Genomic DNA, 22,852 nt, shown 5'->3' with positions numbered 1-22,852 from the left:
AATGGATTCTGTCTTTTTTCCCACTGGAGAATAGCAAACAACTCAGTGCTGGGAGTTGGCTTGGTTTTGCTCCAAAACTGAAGAAAAAAAGCATAAAAAGAGAGTACCTTTGTGGATGTTGTAGAGAGCGGGTGGTCTGAAGAGTGAGCAACAGCGCACCCAGGGCAAATCTCTTTTCTCTCTGATGGGAGGGACAGGTTTCTGAAACTGGGGCTGAGAAGCTGACTCAGCTAAGGTGAGATAGCTGCAGAAACTCAAGGATCCTGTCTGCCTTGCCTACTTACTGTAGGTGAGGGATTCAGAACAGCCTCTGTAAGTTTTTCTCATCAGCATCAATAACTCAAACGCCCCATCTTGGAATATTGACCGAGGGAATGAGAAAGGGTGTGAAATAAAGAGTGCTATTCTATTCTCCTCTTCATCTATTTTGTCTGGATCATCCTCGGAGTTGGAAGTCTTGGTCGCTTTTGGGCAGGATTTCAGTTGGACTAAAGATCATTCCAAGTTCCAACGCATCTGCATCGGCTTTTTCCACCTCTGTTGTGCATCTCTGAGTGTGTCTGAGTGTGTTTGTTTGTACGTATCTGTATGTGTGTGTTACTGTGTGTGTGTGTGTGTGTGTATATGCGTTTGTGAGCATCTTGTTGCGTGTGTTTCCTTCTTGATGTCCAGCATTGTCGGTTGCCATTCTGCCTCGTGCTGCCCATGCCCGTCACGCGCCTGGCCCCAAGGTTAACCCTTGCTAAGCCGCGTGCAGGATGAGCGAGAGCTCCGGTGCAGTCACATCCGGGGCGGTGATCCTGGAGGAGTGTCCAGAGGGGAGTGGGGAGCGAGAGCAGGTCCAAGCCCAAGAACCAGGGCGCCTGCGCTGTGGAGGCTGCACCCTGTGGCCCCGCCAGCAGACATGGCTATGTGTTGTCCCTCTACTCATAGGCTTCATTGGCTTGGGACTAAGCCTGATGCTGCTCAAATGGATTGTGGTGGGCTCTGTTAGGGACTACGTGCCCACAGACCTGGTGGACGCCAAGGGTATAGGACAGGACCCCATGTTTCCCCCCCATCTCTCCAAGCCCAGCGCCTTGCCTAAGAACTCAGACACCACCAGTAGTACCACCACGGCAACCATTACTACCGTGGCCAACCCCACCACAACCACCATCACGGCAGTAAGGGGCAGAACTCGAACTGTCGTCGCCAACCACCCTGGTGGCACCACTACTACAGCCAGGGTGGGTGGTGCATCAGGCAGCCAGGTTACACCTCGCAGCACCACACAGCGCCAAGGCAACTCTGGGGGCGGAGGACCACAAGGCCCCCTTATTACTACAACCACCGCCGCACCAGTCGCCGCCTCCACTTTTACCACCTCCAGTCCTAAACCTTCTAACCCCACTGTGCTGCACGACTCCACACAAATGTGGACCCATGAACACACGACGGAGAGGCCTGCCTCCACTCCCACATGGACCCATGTGAACCGAAAAACACGTGAGTCACCACTATCTGTAATTACTGCTTGGTTTGAGAAGAAGCTAAGGTACTGACTAGTCACTATTTCTTTCTAATTTGCGATTAACTATTTTTTTAATCAAGACATGTAAATGCTTCCAGACATTGGCTGGTTTTGTGTTGCAAATCTAGAAAAAACTTAAAATGTGCCTTGGTTGGGTGATTTACCATTAATTTATATATATATATATATATATATATATATATATATATATATTTGGAATGAGATGTTCAACGTATGTGGACACCAGCCCGTCGCACATCTCATTCCAAAATGATGGGCATTAATATGGAGTTGGTCCCACTCTTCTGGGAAGGCCTTCCATTAGATGTTGGAACATTGCTGCGGGGACTTGCTTCCATTCAACCACAAGAGCATTGGTGAGGTCGGGCACTGATGCTGGGCAATTAGGCCTGGCTCACAGTCGGCATTCCAAATCATCCCAAAGGTGTTCAATGGGGTTGAGGTCACGGCTCTGCGCAGGCCAGTCAATTTCTTCCACACCGATCTCGACAAACCATTTCTGTATAGACCTCAGTTTGTGCACAGGGGCATTGTTATGCTGAAAAAGGAAAGGGCCTTCCCCAAACTGTTGCCACTAAGTTGGAATCACTAAATCGTCTATAATGTTATTTTATGCTGTAGTGTTAAGATTTCCCTTCACTGGAACTAAGTGCCTGAAATGAAAATCAGCCCCAGATCATTATTCATTTTCCACCAAACTTTACAGTTGGTACTATGCATTGGAGCAGGTAGCGTTCTCCTGGCGTTCTCCCAGATTTGTCCATCGGACTGCCAGATGGTGAAGTGTGATTCACTGCTCCAGAGTCCAATGGTGGCGAGCTTTACACCACTCCAGCTGACCCTTGGCATTGCGCTTGTGTGCGGCTGCTCGGCCATGGAAACCCATTTCATGAAGCTCCCGACAAACAGTTATTGTGCTGACGTTGCATCCAGATGCAGTTTGGAACTTGGTAGTAAGTGTTGCAACCGAGGACAGACGATTTATACACGATACGCGTTTCAGCACTCGATGGTCCTGTTCTGTGATCTTGTGTGGCCTACCACATCGCGGCTGGCCGTTGTTGCTCCGAGACGTTTCCAGTTCACAATTACAGCACTTACCGGGGAAGCTCAAGCATGGCAGAACTGAACTGACTTGATGGAACTTGGAATCCTGTGACAGGGGCCATGTTGAAAGTCACTGAGCTCTTCAGTAAATCCCATACTACTGTCAATGTTTGTCTATGGAGGTTACATGGCTGTGTGCTCATTGATATACACCTGTCAGCAACAGTTGTGGATGAAATAACCAAATCCACTAATTTGAAGGGGTATGTGAACACCCCTTCAAATTAGTGAATTTGGTTATTTCATCTACACCCTTTGCTGACAGGTGCATAACAATGAGCACACAGCCATTCAGCCTCTTTTTGAATTAAGACAATAAAAACCTGTGTGATAGAATCCTGAGTTGTTGTATAATGTGCAATTTCCAATGTGAAATTCACAAAGACTAAAGTTCTTTGTGGATGAAAGGCAGGGATAGTGATGATGGTTGTGGTTGTGGCTGGTAACTCCCCGTATGGAAGGGTAAAAGCTGCAGAATTAAATTATCCAGTGTAATGGATTGATCTAATGAGAGGTTCTTGCATCATGTTTCTTTCCTGTTAGATTACTGTCAGCACCCTCACTGGATTCCATATTCTCTTTTAAGAAATGTATGTTCAACAAATTTCCACGTGGAGTTGATGGACATCTGTCAGTGTAGCTATCTACAGTAGCATGCTAACTTTATCTAGCTAGCTAGCTAGCTGTCTTGCCAACCTTATCTAGCTAGCTAATATTATCTATTGTTGCTGTTTTTTAACTTACATCATATTCAAATGATTAGCTAGCTGGCTCTGTGGCTGGTTCTGGAGTTAATGTACCTGGATTTGGAACTGGATTTGTCGTAAGTATTGATTTAGGGAAAACTTTGCCACAGATGGAAACCACTGGCCTATCTTTGACTTATCTCCAAAGTTTTGGCATCTTCTATAAATTGCAGCTGCGAATCTGCTGTAGAAATAATAAGTTGTAGCTCTGGTTATATGGGTAACTTTTGAAATATAGCTGATATGCATTTTTCTACATTGTAATGGACACAGTGCAATCTTTGGTAGTTTGCTGGCAGGCTTTGGCTACGGTACAGCAAAGTCAATTCAGCCCATACTCATGGTTCTTATAGGGGAAGTGGCATGATAGACTACAATTATTTTGCTCATGATCATAAATGGCACAAATGACATAAGTTCCTTGAATCTTCATTCATGGGTTCCTTTTCATTATCTGGATAGACAGCTAACGTTACACCAATCAAATCAATGGAATGTGTAGTGAAACAAAACTTTAGTGGTCAAAACCATTCATTTTGGGGTGATGGGGGGAGCGGGTTTGCAAAATGCTATCATATCACAAATTATAACATTTATAAAATTGTTAGATAGATTTTTTTTTAATACAGCCTAGCTAAAAAATATGTCAAAATGGACAAATTATCCAATATATTACGATCATTTTCTGGCAGAAAAAGTGAAGGTGAAAAATCATATGTTTGCACCCCCTATTTTTATTAGCTCCATGGCTCAGGTGGCCAAGTGGACAGAAGGCTATTTGGCTCATCTCAGTCACGTAGAGGAATAACTTTGCAGCTGTTTCTGAAATAAACAATGCCATGCTTGTTGGTGGTAACAGTCATATAAAAGCCAGGCCTGAAACAAATGTGGGCTGAAAATAATTTGAATGTCATATCATAGGAAAAGACATCACATTAACACGGATTTGCACATAGACATCTGCCAACTGATATTTACACTTATAGTTTTGTAGAAATGTTTCTGCCTTCTGTAAGTTTAGGAAACATTGCCTTGAGCCTTGAAATTCTCCCTCATGGGGATGGTCCCGTGTGGTTCAGTTTGTAGAGCATTTCCCACAGGGGACCAGTACGAAAATGTATGCATTCACTACTGTGAGTCACTCTGGATAAAAGCTTCTGCTAAATTACTCAAATGTAAATGATGGAGGACAATGAAAGTTCACAAAAGTAAAGGTAGACATATCAATTATATTGTTAGTGTTTTTACTGATATCAATTCCGTTACCAAATCGGAATTCGAACTTCTGAAAAATCGGTAATAGGATTTCTGCATTTGAATTGGCTACAATGGGAAGTCATAGTAGTCACACACCACAGCTTGGTTCTCAAGTTTGGACAGCTCAGTACAGAACAGTAAAGTAGAGTTCAGTAGAGAACAGTAAAGTAGAGCTCAGTACAGAACAGTAAAGTAGAGCTCACTACAGAACAGTAAAGTAGAGTTCAGTACAGAACAGTAAAGTAGAGCTCAGTACAGAACAGTAAAGTAGAGCTCAGTACAGAACAGTAAAGTAGAGTTCAGTACAGAACAGTAAAGTAGAGTTCAGTACAGAACAGTAAAGTAGAGCTCAGTACAGAACAGTAAAGTAGAGTTCAGTACAGAACAGTAAAGTAGAGCTCAGTACAGAACAGTAAAGTAGAGCTCAGTACAGAACAGTAAAGTAGAGTTCAGTACAGAACAGTAAAGTAGAGTTCAGTACAGAACAGTAAAGTAGAGCTCAGTACAGAACAGTAAAGTAGAGTTCAGTACAGAACAGTAAAGTAGAGTTCAGTACAGAACAGTAAAGTAGAGTTCAGTACAGAACAGTAAAGTAGAGCTCAGTACAGAACAGTAAAGTAGAGTTCAGTACAGAACAGTAAAGTAGAGTTCAGTACAGAACAGTAAAGTAGAGCTCAGTACAGAACAGTAAAGTAGAGCTCAGTACAGAACAGTAAAGTAGAGCTCAGTACAGAACAGTAAAGTAGAGTTCAGTACGGTACACAGTAGAGCACACTAGAGTTGTGTACACTATACTCTACTGTGGTCTACTGTACTATACTTAACTCTACTGTACTTTACTGCACTGAACTCTACAGTAGTCAAAGTGTCGTGTCATAGCTGACACTTCATTCTTTGTGCGGACCTCGTTGAATCTTAGAGTTTCGGAAAATTTGGACACAAAAAACTGAGGTAGATTTTACTGAAATTCTGTTACCAAACTTTGCATCTGCACAGTAAATGTGTTTTGTCAAATGTTCAGTGTAAATTGTTAAAAGTTGTCCTTGTGCATAGAATGGTAGGGTTTGTTAAACTTTGAAATCAATGTTTTTTGCTTGGGATACATTTTAAGTGAAAAATCTGAGCAATTCTGTTACCGTGAAACTACCCATAGCCTATTTATTAGGGCTGTGACAATACCAGTATCGCAATATATTATACTTTGCAAAAATATGAAAACACGATGCCGACCAAACCATTTGGTCCTTTAAAATCCTGCTGTATGTAAAATATTGTGTGCTACACCTTGGAAAATAAATACATGTGAGTTTCTTTTCAACATTTGTGCTGTTTCCTAAATAAATTCAATCCACTTTGTGTTTAGTTTCCTTGCAATGGTACTAACGAGGATTATGATACTGGTATCGTCTTGGTCTTACTATCTACTGTATCAAGACTGGATTAATCTGAAAACAACAGTGTTATGCTCTCCCAGTTCTATCCACTCTGCTGTCCTAGACTCCAGTCGTTGGATCACCATAGCCTATTGATTTGCGCAGGAGGGATTTTCTTGCAGTGATCAATCAACTTTGTACCTATGACTCCATTACTCCAATGATAGATATCATTTTTCCATCACGTTGTCTATTATGATCCTTGAATTACACAAAGCTGAGCCATACATCAAATTAGCAATGCATACAAACTCAATTCCCTTGTCTGTCTTCTGATGGTGTCCAAAGTAATCAGAATTTACTAGATTAGAATTAAGTGTGCTCTTTGATCATTAGAGTCAGTAAAAATGTTGTATTATTTCATAAGCAAAGAAAACACCAGGAGCCATTCATCACACATTCATTTATTAATTAACCATTTTAAGAATGCCATTTCGCGAGCAAGTGCTCCTGAAAACCATTAGGCCCCAGTGATGGATATCCCATGGAAAATGTCACTTCTCCAGCATGCTGCAGCAGCCAACTCTAATCCCACCCTCCCCTCCTTCCTATATCCAATCTTCCATCCTCCCACACATTGTTTGCAATTTCAAAAGGGCATATTTTCCTTAACTATCAATTACATTTAGATTTGCTTTAGGTATTTATTGAATTATCCTAATTAATGTACTACCTATCTTTACTGAATTATCCTAATTAATGTACTACCAATCTTATCACACATTCATTCACTTAAACAGACTTTTGTCCTTTAGATAATACATTCTGAATGTGAATGTACTGAGCAAAAATATAAAAGCAACATGTGAAGTGTTCACCCCATGTTTCATGAGCTGAAATAAATGATACCAGACATTTCATTTACACAAAAAGCTTATCTGTCTCACATTTTGTGCACACATTTGTTTACATTCCTGTTGGTGAACATTTCTCCTCCTCCTCCTTTGCCAAGATAATCCTGACAGGTGTTGCATATCAAGAAGCTGATTAAATAGCAAGATCATTACACATGTGCACCTTGTGCTGGGGACAATAAAATGCCACTCTAAAATGTGCAGTTTTGTCATACAATAATCCCACAGATGTCTCAAGTTTTGAGGGAGCGGGCAATTGGCATGCTGACTGCAGCAATGTCCACCAGAGTTGATGCAAGATAATTGAATGTTAATTTATCCACCATAAGCTGCCTCCAACATGGTTTTAGAGAATTTGGCAGTACGTCCAACCGGCCTCAAAACAGCAGACCACGTGCAACTAAACATAGAATAATAACCCACGCCCTGACCTTAGTTATCTTTGTTTTCTTTATTATTTTTGGTTAGGTCAGGGTGTGACAAGGGTGGTTGGTTTAGTTTTTGAATTTTCTAGTTTTTTTCCTGTCTAGGGTTTTTGTATATCTATGGGGTTTTGGTATGTCTAGGTATATGTAGGTCTATGGTGGCCTGAATTGGTTCCCAATCAGAGGCAGCTGTTTATCGTTGTCTCTGATTGGGGATCCTATTTAGTTTGCCATTTTGGTTTTGTGGGTTATTATTCTATGTTTAGTTGCATGTTTTCACTAGTCATATTGCGTCACAGTTTGTTATTTTGTATAGATTTGTTCAGTGTTGCATACATTTAATAAAATAGAATGTACGCTTTTTACGCTGCGCCTTGGTCTCCTTCTTATGACGACCGTGACAAAATAACCCACCAAACCAGGACCAAGCAACGTGAAAAGGAGGAACAGCACTTATTGGGGCACTGGACCTGGGAGGAGATATTAGATATCGCCATCCTAAGGAGGAGATGGAGGCAGCAAAAAAATACTGGAGAATAGGTACAAGGCTAGCACGGAAGCCCGAGAGGAGTAGGCAGTCGGAGACCTGAGCCTACTCCTTGTGCTTACTGTGGAGAGCGTGTTACTGGTCAGGCACCGTGTTAGCACAGTGTCTCCAGTGCGCTATTCTAGCCCGGTGTGCTCTATTCCAGCTCCTCGCATTGGCCGGGCTAGAATGGTCATCCAGACAGGAAGGAGGGTGCCGGCTCAGCACTCCTGGTCTCCAGTATACCTCCTTGGACCAGGATATCCTGCGCCAGCTCTGCGTACTGTGTCTCCGGTGAGTCTGCACAGCCCAGTGCATTTGCAGGGCGAAAATAAACATTCAGCCAGGATGGGTTGTGTCATCTCTACACTCCAGACCTACAGTGTGCCTCCACAGTCCAGTACGCAGGACCTCCACATCTTCTGATACCAGCCACCTGGACAGCTGATGAAACTGAGGAGTATTTATCTCTGTAATAAAGCCCTTTTGTGTGGAAAAACTAATTCTAATTGGCTGGGCCTGACTCCCCAGTAGGTGGGCCAGGCTGCCAAATTGGTGGGCCTATGCCATTCCAGGCCCACCCATGGCTGCGCCCCTGGCCAGTCAGGTAAAATCCATAGATTAGGGCATAATGAATGTATTTCTATTGACATATTTCCTTACATGAGCTGTACTGTAACTCATTTTAACCGTTGAAATTGTTTCATGTTGCGTTTATATTTTTGTTCAGTATAAATAAAACTATAAAGAACACAACTTAAGTCAGTGCAGTTCCTGCATTAGTCTTGATCTGGTTATTTTCCAGTTCTAGAAGGATGTGCTACCCACAGAGGGACATGTTTCTATTGACTTGACGAGTGTATATTTGCTAGGATTACTTTTCGGTCCCAATTACCTCTGCCATGCAGATAGTATATATTCAGGTGGCCTTTCTACAGTAGGGGAGAGTAGGTTAAATTTATTACAGTATTCTTTCTAACAAAGATATCTAAATATATTTTCAGCAGGATGTGTATCCCTGGAAAAAAACAGAGTTCATGTAAACTTTACAGTTTTTATAACACAGTTTGTCCCCAAAAAATTGGACTCTTGGCACAATTTACCCCAGGCATAGGGAAACATTTAGCCATGGGAACAGGGTAAATTAAGCTGCCTACAAATGTCTGTAGTGAATGAAATATTACCACTACCTTTTTAAAACCATGTATATCTTTATTTCCCAAATGCAATTTACCCCAAGGCAAACATTTTGACTATATTAGCCCACACTGCTACAAGGATACACTTTCATGCTAGGTTGAGGACCTCATATTAAAACTTATAGAGACCCCAACTGATGTATAGAACAATCTTACAACTTGCTTACTACTTTTTCCATGTGGTTTCTTCCTTCAGACTCTATGAAATGATGACCTCTTCCTAAATATTTGGCCATAAAATACATTTTGTGTATGGTTTCCTAGAAAACAAGGGTGCCTCAATTTATCCCTTTGGCTCAATTTACCCCACTCTCCCCTAATACAATTTGAAAGGGATGTTACTTTGTCTCAGGCATTGAGTATTGAATCAGGGTGTCAAGCAGCCATGCCTTAGCATCGTTCACTGGCACTATGCTAGATTACTTTTTACTCAAGCCATCCTTAATCCAGATTAATTTCTCATCACTCTGGAGGAGCAGATAAACAGAATTATGCACCTATCATTAGTCACACACATGATGCGGTTACAAGCATCCCAGTGATTGGGATTGTATTGATAGACAGTATTCTGTACCGTATAAGACTGGGTAATATGTTCATTGAAATGTTGTCACTTATTAGATTCTATGAATAAGCCATTTTTTCATACAATACTCATCAAACAAGTGACAAACGTGTTAGTTTCACATATAAAGTTTCAAGTTCTAATGTCACATGCACAAGTACAGTGAAATGCCTTTCTTGCAAGGCCCAATGTATCATAAAAAATAACATATAGTAGAACAAAAACAAGAAATAAAAAGACCAAAAAAAAGCAAGAAGTTACATACAGGGTCAGTTCCAACAGCATATTTACTATGTGCATGATACTGGAGTGTTGGAAATAGATATGTATGGGTGTAATGTGACTAGGTATCAGGATAAATGATAAACAGAGTAGCAGCACCGTAAGTTATGATTGTATGTGAGTGTGTGTGTATGTCTGTAGAGTCAGTTAAAATGGGTGTTTATGTTACAGTATGTGTGTGTTAGAGTGTCAGTATGCGTGAGTGTTTAGAGTATTGTGAGTGTGCACAAAATGCAAATAAAATACAATGGTCAACTCAGAAAGTCTGTGTAACCATTCTGTTAGCTACTTAGCGGTCTTATGTCTTGGGGATAAAAGCTGTTCAAGAGCCAGTTGGTCTCAGACTTGATGCAGCGGTACCTCTTGCCGTGCATAAACCAGAGAGAACAGTCTACGGCTTGGGTGGCTGTAGTCTTTAACAATTATCTGGGCCTTCCTTTCACAACGCCTGATATAGAGGTCCTGGATGGCAGGGAGCTCGGCCCTAGTGATGTATTGGGCTGTCCGCACCCCGCTCTGTAGCGCCATGTGATCGAGAGCGGTGCTGTTGCCATACTAAGAAGTGATGCAGCCAGTCAAGATGCTCTCAATGGTGCAGCTGTAGAACCTTTCGAGGATTTGAGGGTCCATGCCAAACGTTTCCAACCTCCTGAGGGGGAAGAGGTACCTTCATGATTTAACATGACCCAGTCACTACAATGATACAGGTGTCCTTCCAAACAAAGTTGCCGGAGAGGAAAGAAACCGCTCAGGGATTTCACCATGAGGCCAACGGTGACTTTAAAACAGTTACAGAGCTTAATGGCTGTGATAGGAGAAAACTGAGGATAGATCAACAACATTGTAGTTACTCCATAATACTAACCTAATTGACAGAGTGAAAATAAGGAAGCCTGACATAATACAAATATTCCAAAACATGCATCCTGTTTGCAATAAGGCACTAAAGTAAAACTGCAAAACAAATTGTAAAGCAATGAGCTTTATGTCCTGAATATAAAGCGTTACTATACAGCATGTTTGGGGCAAATCCAACACAACACATTACTGAGTACCACTCTTCATACTGTATTTTCAAGTATGGTGATGGCTGCATCATGTTATGTGTATGCTTGTCATCGACAAGGACTAGGGAGTTTTTTTTAGCGTAAAAATAAATGGAATAGAGCTAAGCACAGGCAAAATCTTAGAGGAAAACATGGTTCTGTCTGCTTTCCAACCTGCGCTGGGGGACAAATTCACCTTTCAGCAGGACAATAACCTAACACACAAGGCCAAATATACACTGCAGTTGCTTACCAAGATGATATTGAAGGTTCTTGAGTGGCCTACTTACAGTTTGTCTTAAATCAGCTTGAAAATCTATGTCAAGACTTGAAAATGGCTGTCTAGCAATGATCAATGATCAACAACCAACTTGACAGAGCTTGAGTAATGTTTTTGAGAATAATGTGCACATATTGTACAATCCAGGTGTGCAAAGCACTTAGAGACCTACCTAGAAAGACTCACAGCTGTAATCGCTGCCAAAGGTGATTCTAACATGTACATGTGTAAATACTTATGAAAATGAGATATTTCTGGATTTCATTTTCAATAAATGTGCAAAATTGTTAACTTTGTAATTATGGTGTATTGTGCGTAGATGTGTGAGAAAAAACATATATTTAAACCATTTTGAATTAAGGCTGTGACACAACAAAATGTGGAATAAATCAAGGGGTATAAATACTTTCTGATGGCACTGTAGGTGGGTGAGAGCAGTGTGAAGTGCAATTGAGATTGCGTCGTCTATGGATCTGTTGGGGCGGTATGCAAATTGGAGTGGATCTAAGGTGTCTGGGATGATAGAGTTGAGATGTGCCATAAACAGCCTTTCAAGCACTTCATGATTACAGATGTGAGTGCTACAGGGTAGTAGTCATTGTGGCATGACGTCATCTTAAGACATGTGGGGATTACAGATTGGGACAAGGAGAGGTTGAAAATGACAGTAAATATGCCTGCCAGCTGATCTGCGCACGCTCTGAGAACGGGCCCTGGAATACCTTCCATTAGCCCATGTTTCACTGAGATCATTTACTGCTGTATTCTATTGATTTGACAGTCCGAAGTGGAATCAGAACCATTTAGGATCTGATGGGGGCTATAAACAAGATTTATTAGGAACTCTTCAATCCTGGTGCCTCTAGTCTAAGATTAAAGTGAGCCCATTCCCATGTTTGGTGGGCCTATTCCCTTTCATGAGGCCTTAGGCAACTCAATGCACTGTACCACACCCAGCTACAGTACAGCGATAGTGAACATTGACCTATTCAATAAATGACATTAATTGATGTGCTGTCTGTCTGATTTTAGGTCATATTTAAGAGTGTACTGTGCATGCTTGCCTGTTTGTATGTGTGTGTTTGAATGTGTGTGTATGTGTGTGTGTGTGTGTGTGTGTGTGTGTGTGTGTGTGTGTGTGTGTGTGTGTGTGTGTGTGTGTGTGTGTGTGTGTGTGTGTGTGTGTGTGTGTTTGCGTGTGTGCCGACAGGGTGGGGATGGGGTGGCCTAGATGTGACCCAGTTGTGACACCCAGACTATTGAAAGCTGGAATTCACTGCTCATCCTTGAAATCTGATTGCTTCCCACCTCTAAGAGGATTTATGGGCAGAATTACAACTCCTGGACATGCCCCTTGTTTGGGGTTTGGCGGTCAAATCATCATGTTATGTTTATCAGTATATTACTAGAATCATGACCCAAAATATTTTGGTCCTTGGTATTAAATATCAATGCAATAGCTTGTATTGCAGTGTTCAGAAGGAGATGTTGAAAGAAGGTTTGCATGGGTGAAGTCATTGCCAAAGTCAGAAATTCTAAGATTCTTCCCAGACTGCTTTGCAAAATGTGACACGCTGTGAATTTGCACAGAGATTTTGGAATTAGATCAAAGTACAAGTTGAATCAAAGATGGGCCATCAGACATAGCTTCAGTCTTTTTTACCACTGAGCTGGTTCATCAGTTAGACTAACAATATATGATTATTAACTGGTATGCCTACCTATCTCGATTAGTTATTGATAGTAGGCTATATAAGCCTAGCTCAAGGAGTGTTTAGATGGGTGGGTGCTACACTGGAACTAGAGAACTATGAGTGAGGTGTGGGGACATCATTCAGGGTGACACCAGATGTAACATGTGTATAGTGCACTCAGAATGTATTCAGACCCCTTGACTTTTTCCACATTTTGTTACGTTACAGCCTTATTCTAAAATTGATTAAATTGTTTTTTCCCCCCTAATTAATCTACACACAATACATTTTTATTCAAATGTATTAAAAATAAAAAGCTGAAATATCACATTTACATAAGTATTCAGACCCTTTACTCAGTACTTTGTGGAATCACCTTTGACAGCGATTACAGCCTCAAGTCTTTTTGCGTATGACGCTACAAGCTTGGCACACCTGTATTTGGGGAGTTTCTTCCATTCTTTTCTGCAGATCCTCTCAAGCTCTGTCAGGTTGGATGAGGAGTGTTGTGCACAGCTATTTTCATGTCTTTGCTCTTGATGGTGCAGCTGTAAAACTTTTTGAGGATCTTTGGGCACATGCCAAATCTTTTCAGCCTTCTGAAGGGGAAAAGGTGTTGTCGTGCCCTCTTCAGAATTGTCTTGGTGTGTTTGGAGTAGAGGTCGACCGATTAGGATTTTTCAACGCCAATACCGATACCGATTATTGGAGGACCAAAAAAAGCCAATACAATCGGCTGATTTTTTAAATTTATTTGTAATAATGACAATTGCAACAAATCGGTGTCCAAAAATACCTATTTCCGATTGTTATGAAAACTTGTATTAAAAATAAAAAGCTGAAATATCACATTTACATAAGTATTCAGACCCTTTACTCAGTACTTTGTGGAATCACCTTTGACAGCGATTACAGCCTCAAGTCTTTTTGCGTATGACGCTACAAGCTTGGCACACCTGTATTTGGGGAGTTTCTTCCATTCTTTTCTGCAGATCCTCTCAAGCTCTGTCAGGTTGGATGAGGAGTGTTGTGCACAGCTATTTTCATGTCTTTCTGGAGATTTCGACTGGGTTCAAGTCCGAGCTCTGGCTGGGCCACTCAAGGTCATTGAGACTTGTCCAAAAGCCACTCCTGCATTGTCTTGGGTGTGTGCTTAGGGTCGTTGTCCTGTTGGACAATTCATCCCAGTCTGAGGTCCTGAGCGCTCTGGAGACAGCATTCTCTGGAGACGGTTTTCATCAAGGATCTCTCTGTACTTTGCTCCGTTCATCTTTCCCTCGATCCTGACTAATCTCATAGTCCCTGCCGCTGAAAAAAATCCCCACTGCATGACACTGCCACCACCATGTTTCACCTTAGGGTTGGTGCCAGGTTTCCTAAAGACGTGACACTTGACATTCAGGTCAAAGAGTTCAATGTTGGTTTCATCAGACCAGAGAATCTTGTGTCTTATGTTCTGAGAGTCCTTTAGGTGCCTTTTGGCAAACTCCAAGTGTGTTGTCATGTGCCTTTTACTGAGGAATGGCTTCCGTCTGGCCACTCTACCATAAAGGCCTGATTGGTGGAGTGCTGCAGAGATGGTTGTCCTTCTGGAAGGTTCTCCCATCTCCACAGAGGAACTCTAGAGCTCTGTCAGAGTGACCATCGGGTTCTTGGTCAACTCCCTGACCAAGGCCCTTCTCCTCCTATTGCTCAGTTTGGCCGGGTGGCCAGCTTTAGGAAGAGTATTGGTGGTTCCAAACTTCTTCCATTTAAGAATGATGGAGGCCACTGTGTTCTTGGGGACCTTCAATGCTGCAGACATTTTTTGGTACTCTTCCCCAGTTCTGTTTCTTGACACAATCCTGTCTGGGAGTTCTACAGACAGTTCCTACAACCTCATGGCTTGGTTTTTGCTCTGACATACACTGACAACTGTGGGACCTTATATAATGTAAACAGGTGTGTACCTTTCCAAATCATGTCCAATCAATTGAATTTACCACAGGTGGACTCCAATCAAGTTGTAGAAAGATCTCCAGGACGACCAATGGAAACAGCAAAGGGTCTGAATACATACCGGTTTTCAAGGAAAATATCACAGACAGCTAAATAAAGTTTAAAAAGGAATGGCGTATATACTGCCAAGTATATTCAATTACTGTATTAAGATTTTCTAAAACACCAAGTCTTGAAAATGGCTCCCCAGTAACAGTCAAGATGGCAAGTAAAATGGCTATTCACATGATTTATCATTACTAGTCTAGCAGGGGTTATCAGAAAGCTGTTTTGGATTTACATTTCAATCAATTTGAATATTTCTGACCCTGCATCTCTAACAGAATGCAGAAATACATTCTCATGCATTGCCATTAGATTGAATTCCTCTCTGAAGCTTTCGCAATAAAGCCTCATGTTACTTTGATTTATCCTGCTGAAATGTCCTAAGGAAGGAAGAGCCTTTAAATATGTATGTGCAGAAAAGGAAACATGTTCAATATGTAGAGGAAAATGTGAATAATTGACGATGCCCTATGACAAACTCAAAACAAGAGTGAAACATGGCTTATGCTTCATGAATTGGATAGAAGAAATACAGACATAAGCTAGAGATACAGGATGACACAGGGTAAAATGCTAACTGTCGAAGAGTTGACAAGGTGTGTTCTTGAGACTTTTCACCAGGAGATGCTCCATTGCTTCTTGAAAAGCGGGGCAACCCTGGGTAGCCTAAACTGAACACAGAACCGACCTCCCTCGGTCCGGTAACATGTCTCGCAAAACCATTGCTCCCAAAGGGGTACAAAGTGGCTGAATGCTAGAGATGTATCCTTTTTATGAGAGGGGCTTTTGATAATGAATTCCGTTGTAAGCAGGCCTGAGATGAGGTTCCTTAGATGTCTATGACAGGGAGATGTGAGATCAGTTTATATATTTTGGATTGGCTTTCAGACCCCAGCTCCACTTGTCCTCCAGAGATGGATTGCCACTTTACTCAGAACAGGGGTGACACAGAAGTGTTTAGTCCTTGCTGATGACAGTATAAGGACTTGCATTAATAGTTACCTACAGCAAACTGGCTTGAACTGATTCAATAAGTGATGCAATGAAAATGCGAGCACTTGCCACATGCCACCTGTCACTTTGAACTTTGCAGAACGAAACGATTTGTCTAGCATTCCTGGAATGATGACATTTCTGGAGCCACCAAACCTCATATTCTTCTTGGGTAGCAAATGTCTGGTTTGAACTCCAATTCCAATACCGATCTCCATTAAAAAAAGCCTTGCTATACACAGGAATGACAGGGACATTTATGAGTTATTGTCCTATTATCTACAGCAGGCATTATTAATAATGAAATGCTTGCGTTTGCGGTGCAGTAGTTCATGTGATTTGCTTGAGCAGCCCATCATTAAATAAGATAGATACAGTATAATCTATATGTAATGGGTATCATGCTTCTATGGAGATGGTATAGGGTTTGTCAGAATGTGTAGAATGGAGGCTTGCCTTAGGAGCTTGTCTTCATTATCAGCACATCGGTCTATGTCACAGCTGCTCTCAGCCAAAATATGCCTTACACTGAATCATCATGGGCAGTATAACAATCCATTATGCGCTATTTTGTAGATATTTTGTTATCTGACATTTCCCTCATCCTGCAATTCAATTGTTCTTATGAATGACGACACCCAGGAAAGGTAATGTACTGATGTTCCACTAGACCTATCAATATTCACAGAAATGTAGCATGTACAGTCAATTCCTTAAATATGTTCTCTAATGTGTTGTATATATAAATTCATTCTAATTGATTTAAGCTTGAAAAGGAGTGATTATCATTTTGCCAACTCTCCCTTGCGCCTCCTTTTCTATATCCTCTTGCAAGTAAGCTGCAAACCGTTTATTAACATCAGTGAGCAAACAAACGTCACAGCTCTTTGATTTTAGCCACGGTCAGTAGCTGGTGCTGTGGTTTGTAGCCTATTATTCTGTAGCAGCTTCAAAGGAGCTGAGCAGTGTGACAAATGTGGGCCATAAACCTCCAGCAGCTTGGCAGGACGGCCGGTGGACGCTGGCCAAGATCAGACCAGAGAAATAGCCTACTGAGGAGGAGGAAGAATCCTCTGGTGGCAGCCAGACCTTACCCCAAAACACACCCCAAAAGGAACACACAAGTCTAGGTAGAGCTCATCAAGGCAAAACATGGCACAGTATGTTCTGTCCATTCTGGCTGATAACCATCCTGGCTGATAACCATGCTGCTAAATACAGAATACAGCTGCTACCGCCATTGTTAACCTACAAAGAGGGGATTATTTCATTGATTCAAGTCAAAGGCAAGTCCATTTACGTTCTGCATTGATTCAGTATCTCCCTCAAGGTCGATTTAGGATTAAATTAAAATTTCCTTTGATTCCACCACTGAGTAGAATGTCACCTGACTGGAGAAATTGCTTCATGGTGTGCACGGAATGTTTTGGCATGGTGCACTAATTAGCAGTGTATTTGTGTTGCCATGGCAGTCTTCTGGAGGTTGACTGTCTTCCCCCTTCTGTTTCCCCACTAATATGGTTCTCCCCTGGGACTTCTTCTCTAACGAACAAAAATATAAACACAACATGCAACAATTTCAAAGATTTGACTGAGTTACAGTTCATATAAGGAAATCAGTCAATTGAAATAAATTCATTAGGCCATAATCTATGGATTTCATACGCCTGGGAATACAGATATGCATCTATTGGTCAAATATTTTTTTTTAAATAAAAAGTAGGGGCGTGGATCAGAAAACCAGTCAGTATCTGGTATGATCACCATTTGCCTCATGCAACACAACACATCTCCTTTGCATAGAGTTGATCAGACTGTTGATTGTGGCCTGTGGAATGTTGTGGCACTACAATGGGCCTCAGGATCTCGTCACAGTATCTTTGTGCATTCAAATTGCCATTGATAAATACAATTGTGTTTGTTGTCCGTAGCTTGTGTCAGCCCATTCCATAACCCCACCACCACCATGGGACACTCTGTTCACAATTTTGACATCAGCAAACTATTTGTCCTTACACCGCCATACACGTGGTATGCGGTTGTGAGGCCGGTTGGACGTTACTGCCAAATTCTCTAAAACGACATTGGAGGCTGGTTACGGTAGAGAAATGAACATTCAATTCTCTGGCAACAGTTCTGGTGGACGTTCCTGCAGTCAGCATGCCAATTGCATGCTCCCTCAAAACTTGAGACATCTGTGTTGTGTGTCAAAACTGCACATTTTTGAGTGGCTTTTTATTGTCCCCAGCACAAGGTTCACCTGAGTAATGTTCATGTTGTTTAATTAGCTTCTTGATATGCCCCACCTGTCAGGTGGATGGATTATCTTGGCAAAGGAGAATTCCTCTCTAACAGGGAGAGGAATTTGTGCACAACATTTTTGAGAAATACGGGTTTTATGTGTATGAAAAATGTCTGGGATCTTTTATTTCAGCTCATGAAACATGGGACCAACACTTTACATGTTACGTTTATATTTTTGTTCAGTGTATTTTATTTCTGTATTCCCATTCTCCCTGTTTCCCAATCATCATCATTATCTTCCATGGACACCACATGTTCTCAATGTGTAATGACATACCCTGAACTATTGAGAATCATCGTAAAATGTGTTTGGTACCAATCATTTAAATGTTTTATTTCAACCATGCAGATTCAATTGCTGTTATCACGAAGATACATGTCTTCCATTAACTGAATGTGCGTGTGCCTGAGTGCCTGCATGCTTGTTTGTGTGAGTGTAGGTGCATACCAGAGGAGGCTGGTGAGGGGAGGACAGCTCATAATGAATGGAATGATGCTAGAGTATCAAACACATGGAAGGGGTTTGATGTGTTTGATACGATTCCATTTTTCCCTTTCCAGCCATTACTATGAGCCCGTCCTCCCCACTTGAAGTGCGACCAGCCACCACTGCTGCATACACATCTTTGGATGTGTGTTCATACACATTATGTGAGCCATCTGAGGAAGAGAAGGGCCATTTTGTGTCCCGCATGAGATATTGATTCCAGTATTATTTTGCCTTTTTTCCTCTCAGCAGTTTAGCAGAGCCCTGTGTTCATGCGTAGGCTATGATTATCTAGGTGCAGAGCGTTTGGCTGCTGTTATTTTTAGCTTTTAAGATCCGTTTGAGCTGTGCATGCTGTGGGGGCCTGGTTTTCTGGCACAGGACTCCTTTCCTTCATCTCTACCACTCTCCCTTTCTGTCAGCCAAAACCCATTAAGTCCTGATCAGAAAACTGGCTTGATTAGTGCATATCATTTCTTAATTGTTATTTCTGCAAGACATTTTTGATATCAGTGTGTTGAGCTGATTCAGAAGTATGTTAAACGGTTGGTATGTCAGCGAGCACTCTGAGCCTCGTATACACACCTATTCCACTCTCTTGGTGTCATTGAAATGGCTGATGTAAAATTTCACATAAGGGCAATGCAACCTTGATGGAACCCCCCAATCTACGACAAAGTGAGAGACACACACCAAATGCTTAAGTGCAATGCTCTGCTACACAGTAGCGCTCCGGGCCCTGCCCTTGGGTAGTCTGTTACATGGCTTTACTCTCTAATCATGACATGGAACAACCCGCTCAGAGTGTGCCAGGGTACTTTCACAGAGTGCAACGTTAGGCTATCAACACTTCCCCTTTCTGTCCCCTCCATGCTTATTACGGTGGCACACGTCTCAGAGAGACACTCTCTCTGGTTGTGACAGGCCTCAGCCCTGTGGCTCTCTGCTCCATGGCAGAGTTGCGGTGGTGGTGGTGGGGGGGGGGGGGGGGGGGGGGGGTGACTCTACACAGCCACTGAGAGGAGAGGCAGAGTCATCCATCTACACTGGACACTATCACTTCATCGTCCCTTCCACAGCCTACTCAATGCATCTACATTTATATTGTCCCTGCTTCGAGAAATCCACCAGAAGGCGTTTAGATTGAAGGTGATGTATAGTGGATGTGTGCTGTAGGGTAGGATAGGAAGAGGTATGGTCAGCTTTTTGGTAGCTACTGCATTGAGGAACGTGAGGCCAGTCCGACGTGCTTGGTTTACGCTGAGATGAACATGTCGGTGATGAAGCTATCAGAGGCCTGTCCGCCACCTGTCAATAGTGAATGATGGCTCTCTGTTTCTCTAGCTTAGGAGCGGGCATACACGCAGACTTTAGGCTCTGTTCAATCAAATCCGCTTTTGTCGATTTTTCAATTTGAGCGTAATAATAATTTTTTTATATAGCCTACACTTTCTCGTTCTGAACACCAGTGGGAGGGGTGTGGCTTCCTGACAATAATCACAAGAGCAGCTGCTCACCGATGTAACAGCGTCAACGCAGTTCCACCTCTTACACCACCAAAACATCAGGCTTTCGCCTGTTAACACTTGATCTGATTCAATCTAGGCCTTAGTGGAAGACACTGAGATAAGGAGTCATGGTGGCAGTTTAGTATGAAGTACTGTACAGCTATCTTTCACCAATATACCAGGGCTGTACTCGGTAGTTGTCTCATGTTTCACATATTTTTTAATATGTAATGTCAAGTAAGATATTGCTGACCCTGTTTTAGAGTCAGGTCAAAGTAGCTGTGGGCTAATTGTGGTGTGATCTCAGCAGGTGTGAAGACAGCTCTGCCTATTGAGCCCCACAAAGGAGGTGTTATAATACCCATAAAACCTAGCGGTCAAACAGGGAAATGTTTCCAATTGTTTTTCTTGAAAAAGAAGAAGCTCCGATGCAATAATTTAATAACCAACGTTTCGACAGACAAGCTGTCTTCATCGGGGTATAATTGTTTTTCTAACATTCATTTTTCTCATAGAAGAGTTTAGAAACACTTCAAATAAGGGCTGTTTCGGGTAGGCTTACCCTGGCGTGATGTTTTGATTAAACAAATCTCTTTCAGACAAGTTTACTTTTATCAGTATATTTGGCTCTATTTACTCTAGACTCATGATAATTAGCATCAAAGTAGACATCATGCAAAACTAAAGCTCATGCAATTCATCTTTAGCTGACACCTTTGCTAACAGATATTGAACTTGCACAAAACAGTTCACAAAATTGTCAATTTAAAGAAATGTTCCCAATTTATTCTTTACTGCATTTACCTAACATCAGATAGTTAATCCACATTCTTATCTTTACCTCGATTTGGCAGTCTCGTCCAGATTATCATGGCATTTGTAGTTATTTATGATAGCCACGTTAGCAGTTAATTAGCATTTCATTTTGGGGAGTAAATACTGTCTCGTCAGAAGGCATGGACCAAAGCGCAGCGTGGTTAGTGTTCATGATTTTTATTTATCAAAACACTCGAACAAAAATAACAACGTGCAAGACGAACAGTTCTGTAAGGCAAATTAACTATACAGAAAACAACTACCCACAAAACACAGGTGTGAAAAGGCTGCCTAAGTATGATTCCCAATCAGAGACAACGATAGACAGCTGCCTCTGATTGGGAACCACACTCGGCCAAAAACAAGGAAATAGAAAACATAGAAATAAAGAAACTAGAATCCCACCCTAGTCACACCCTGGCCTAACCAAAATAGAGAATAAAAGCCTCTCTATGGCCAGGGCGTGACAAATATAGGCGAATATATTGATAAAAGTCACCTCGTCCTAGAGGGATTTACACTGTTATCAAAACCTCATGCCAGGGTAAGCCTACACAAAATACAGCCTTTATTTGAATTGTTTCTAAAATCCCCTATTGGAAAAATGAATGGTGGAAAAACTATTGGAACCATTTCACTGTTTGACCGCTAGGTTTTATGGGTATTATGACTCGTGCTGTGGTACAAGCCAGTTTGAATTATACATCAAATGTCCCGGGCACTGCTTGGACAAATACCTTTTTTTCACATTTGATAATGCCCTGTTAACAATTGATATTACGCTTGCGAAGAGTGGCATTGTACAGGCGAGCTGTCTAAAATATAAGTGAGAGCATTGCAGGCAAGTGACGGAGCAATAGCAATCGTGTCATGGCAGATGTGAATTACAACCCTGGCACTCTCTGCTGTTATGTGCTATTAAAGCGCATCAGAGCGCACACAAAGGTTACATACTACACACTGCTGTTCTATTCAAAATGGTGGCTGTGCAGATAAAGTACTGCTGAGAGAGATGGAGAGCATTTTAGATCTAATCCTTTTGTGTGCAATGTGTGTGTGCTTGTGTGCCCCTATTTTATATGTTTAAGTTGGATGTTATTTTCAGAGGGTGGTGTTTCATACAGTGGAAGGAGCAGCGATAGAGGAAAGGGACCTTGTTGGCCTCACCCTTCTACTGGACGTGGATGACGCATCCCTCGTATTAGAGACAACTGCCATTAATGCACAGGCTTGGGTCTCTATGGGATTAATGGGATTTAGACTCTTTTGCCCTCTTTATCTCTCTGCCTCTCTCTCTCTTTCTCCCCCTGACGCTCTCTGTCCTGCTCTCTTTTTATATATATATCTCTCTTTCTTTCACTCTCTGTCTCTATCTCTCTCTGTCAACACACAGGATTGCGTCAGAAAATCTACTCATTCTCTCAAAGCTAAATCCATATAATGGTATTGGGAGTTTATCAGTCTCTAAACTCCCTCCCCTATAACATCTGTCACTCTGTCACGGAACTCTGTCTCCCCTTCTGTCAATCATCCCCCATTCCTGGAGTAGTGGTACTCTCTCTACCACTCTGGCAGTAAGTAAGATGGGCTTCCTCAGTCTCTGTGTAGTTGACTTGCTTCCCTTTCTACTCTAGTCTATCACTGAATAGTGGGTTTCTCTCCCTTACCTTAACTGTTCTATTCTGAACTATCACTGCAGTGGACTTTGTAATGGACTTCTCACCCCACTGTCCCTCTGGGTACAGGATTTTTC

General features: G+C 41.9%; 1 protein-coding gene across 1 annotated transcript in view; it reads left to right on the top strand.

Annotated features, from left to right (window-relative positions):
• The first annotated feature begins 445 nt into the window (after positions 1–445).
• LOC139417652 (pro-neuregulin-3, membrane-bound isoform-like) overlaps positions 446–22,852 on the top strand; it is a 366,421-nt gene continuing 344,014 nt past the window's right edge. The window contains exon 1 of the mRNA XM_071166848.1: positions 446–1,488. Coding sequence (XP_071022949.1) covers positions 759–1,488 — 730 coding nt within the window. The 5' untranslated portion in view covers positions 446–758. The remainder of the gene's footprint in view (positions 1,489–22,852) is intronic.

Source organism: Oncorhynchus clarkii, chromosome 1 (genome assembly GCF_045791955.1).
Source record: "Oncorhynchus clarkii lewisi isolate Uvic-CL-2024 chromosome 1, UVic_Ocla_1.0, whole genome shotgun sequence".
In the NCBI taxonomy this organism is placed as follows: domain Eukaryota; kingdom Metazoa; phylum Chordata; class Actinopteri; order Salmoniformes; family Salmonidae; genus Oncorhynchus; species Oncorhynchus clarkii.
The sequence above is the reverse complement of the archived record's forward strand: the minus strand, read 5'-3'. Positions and strand labels throughout refer to the sequence as shown.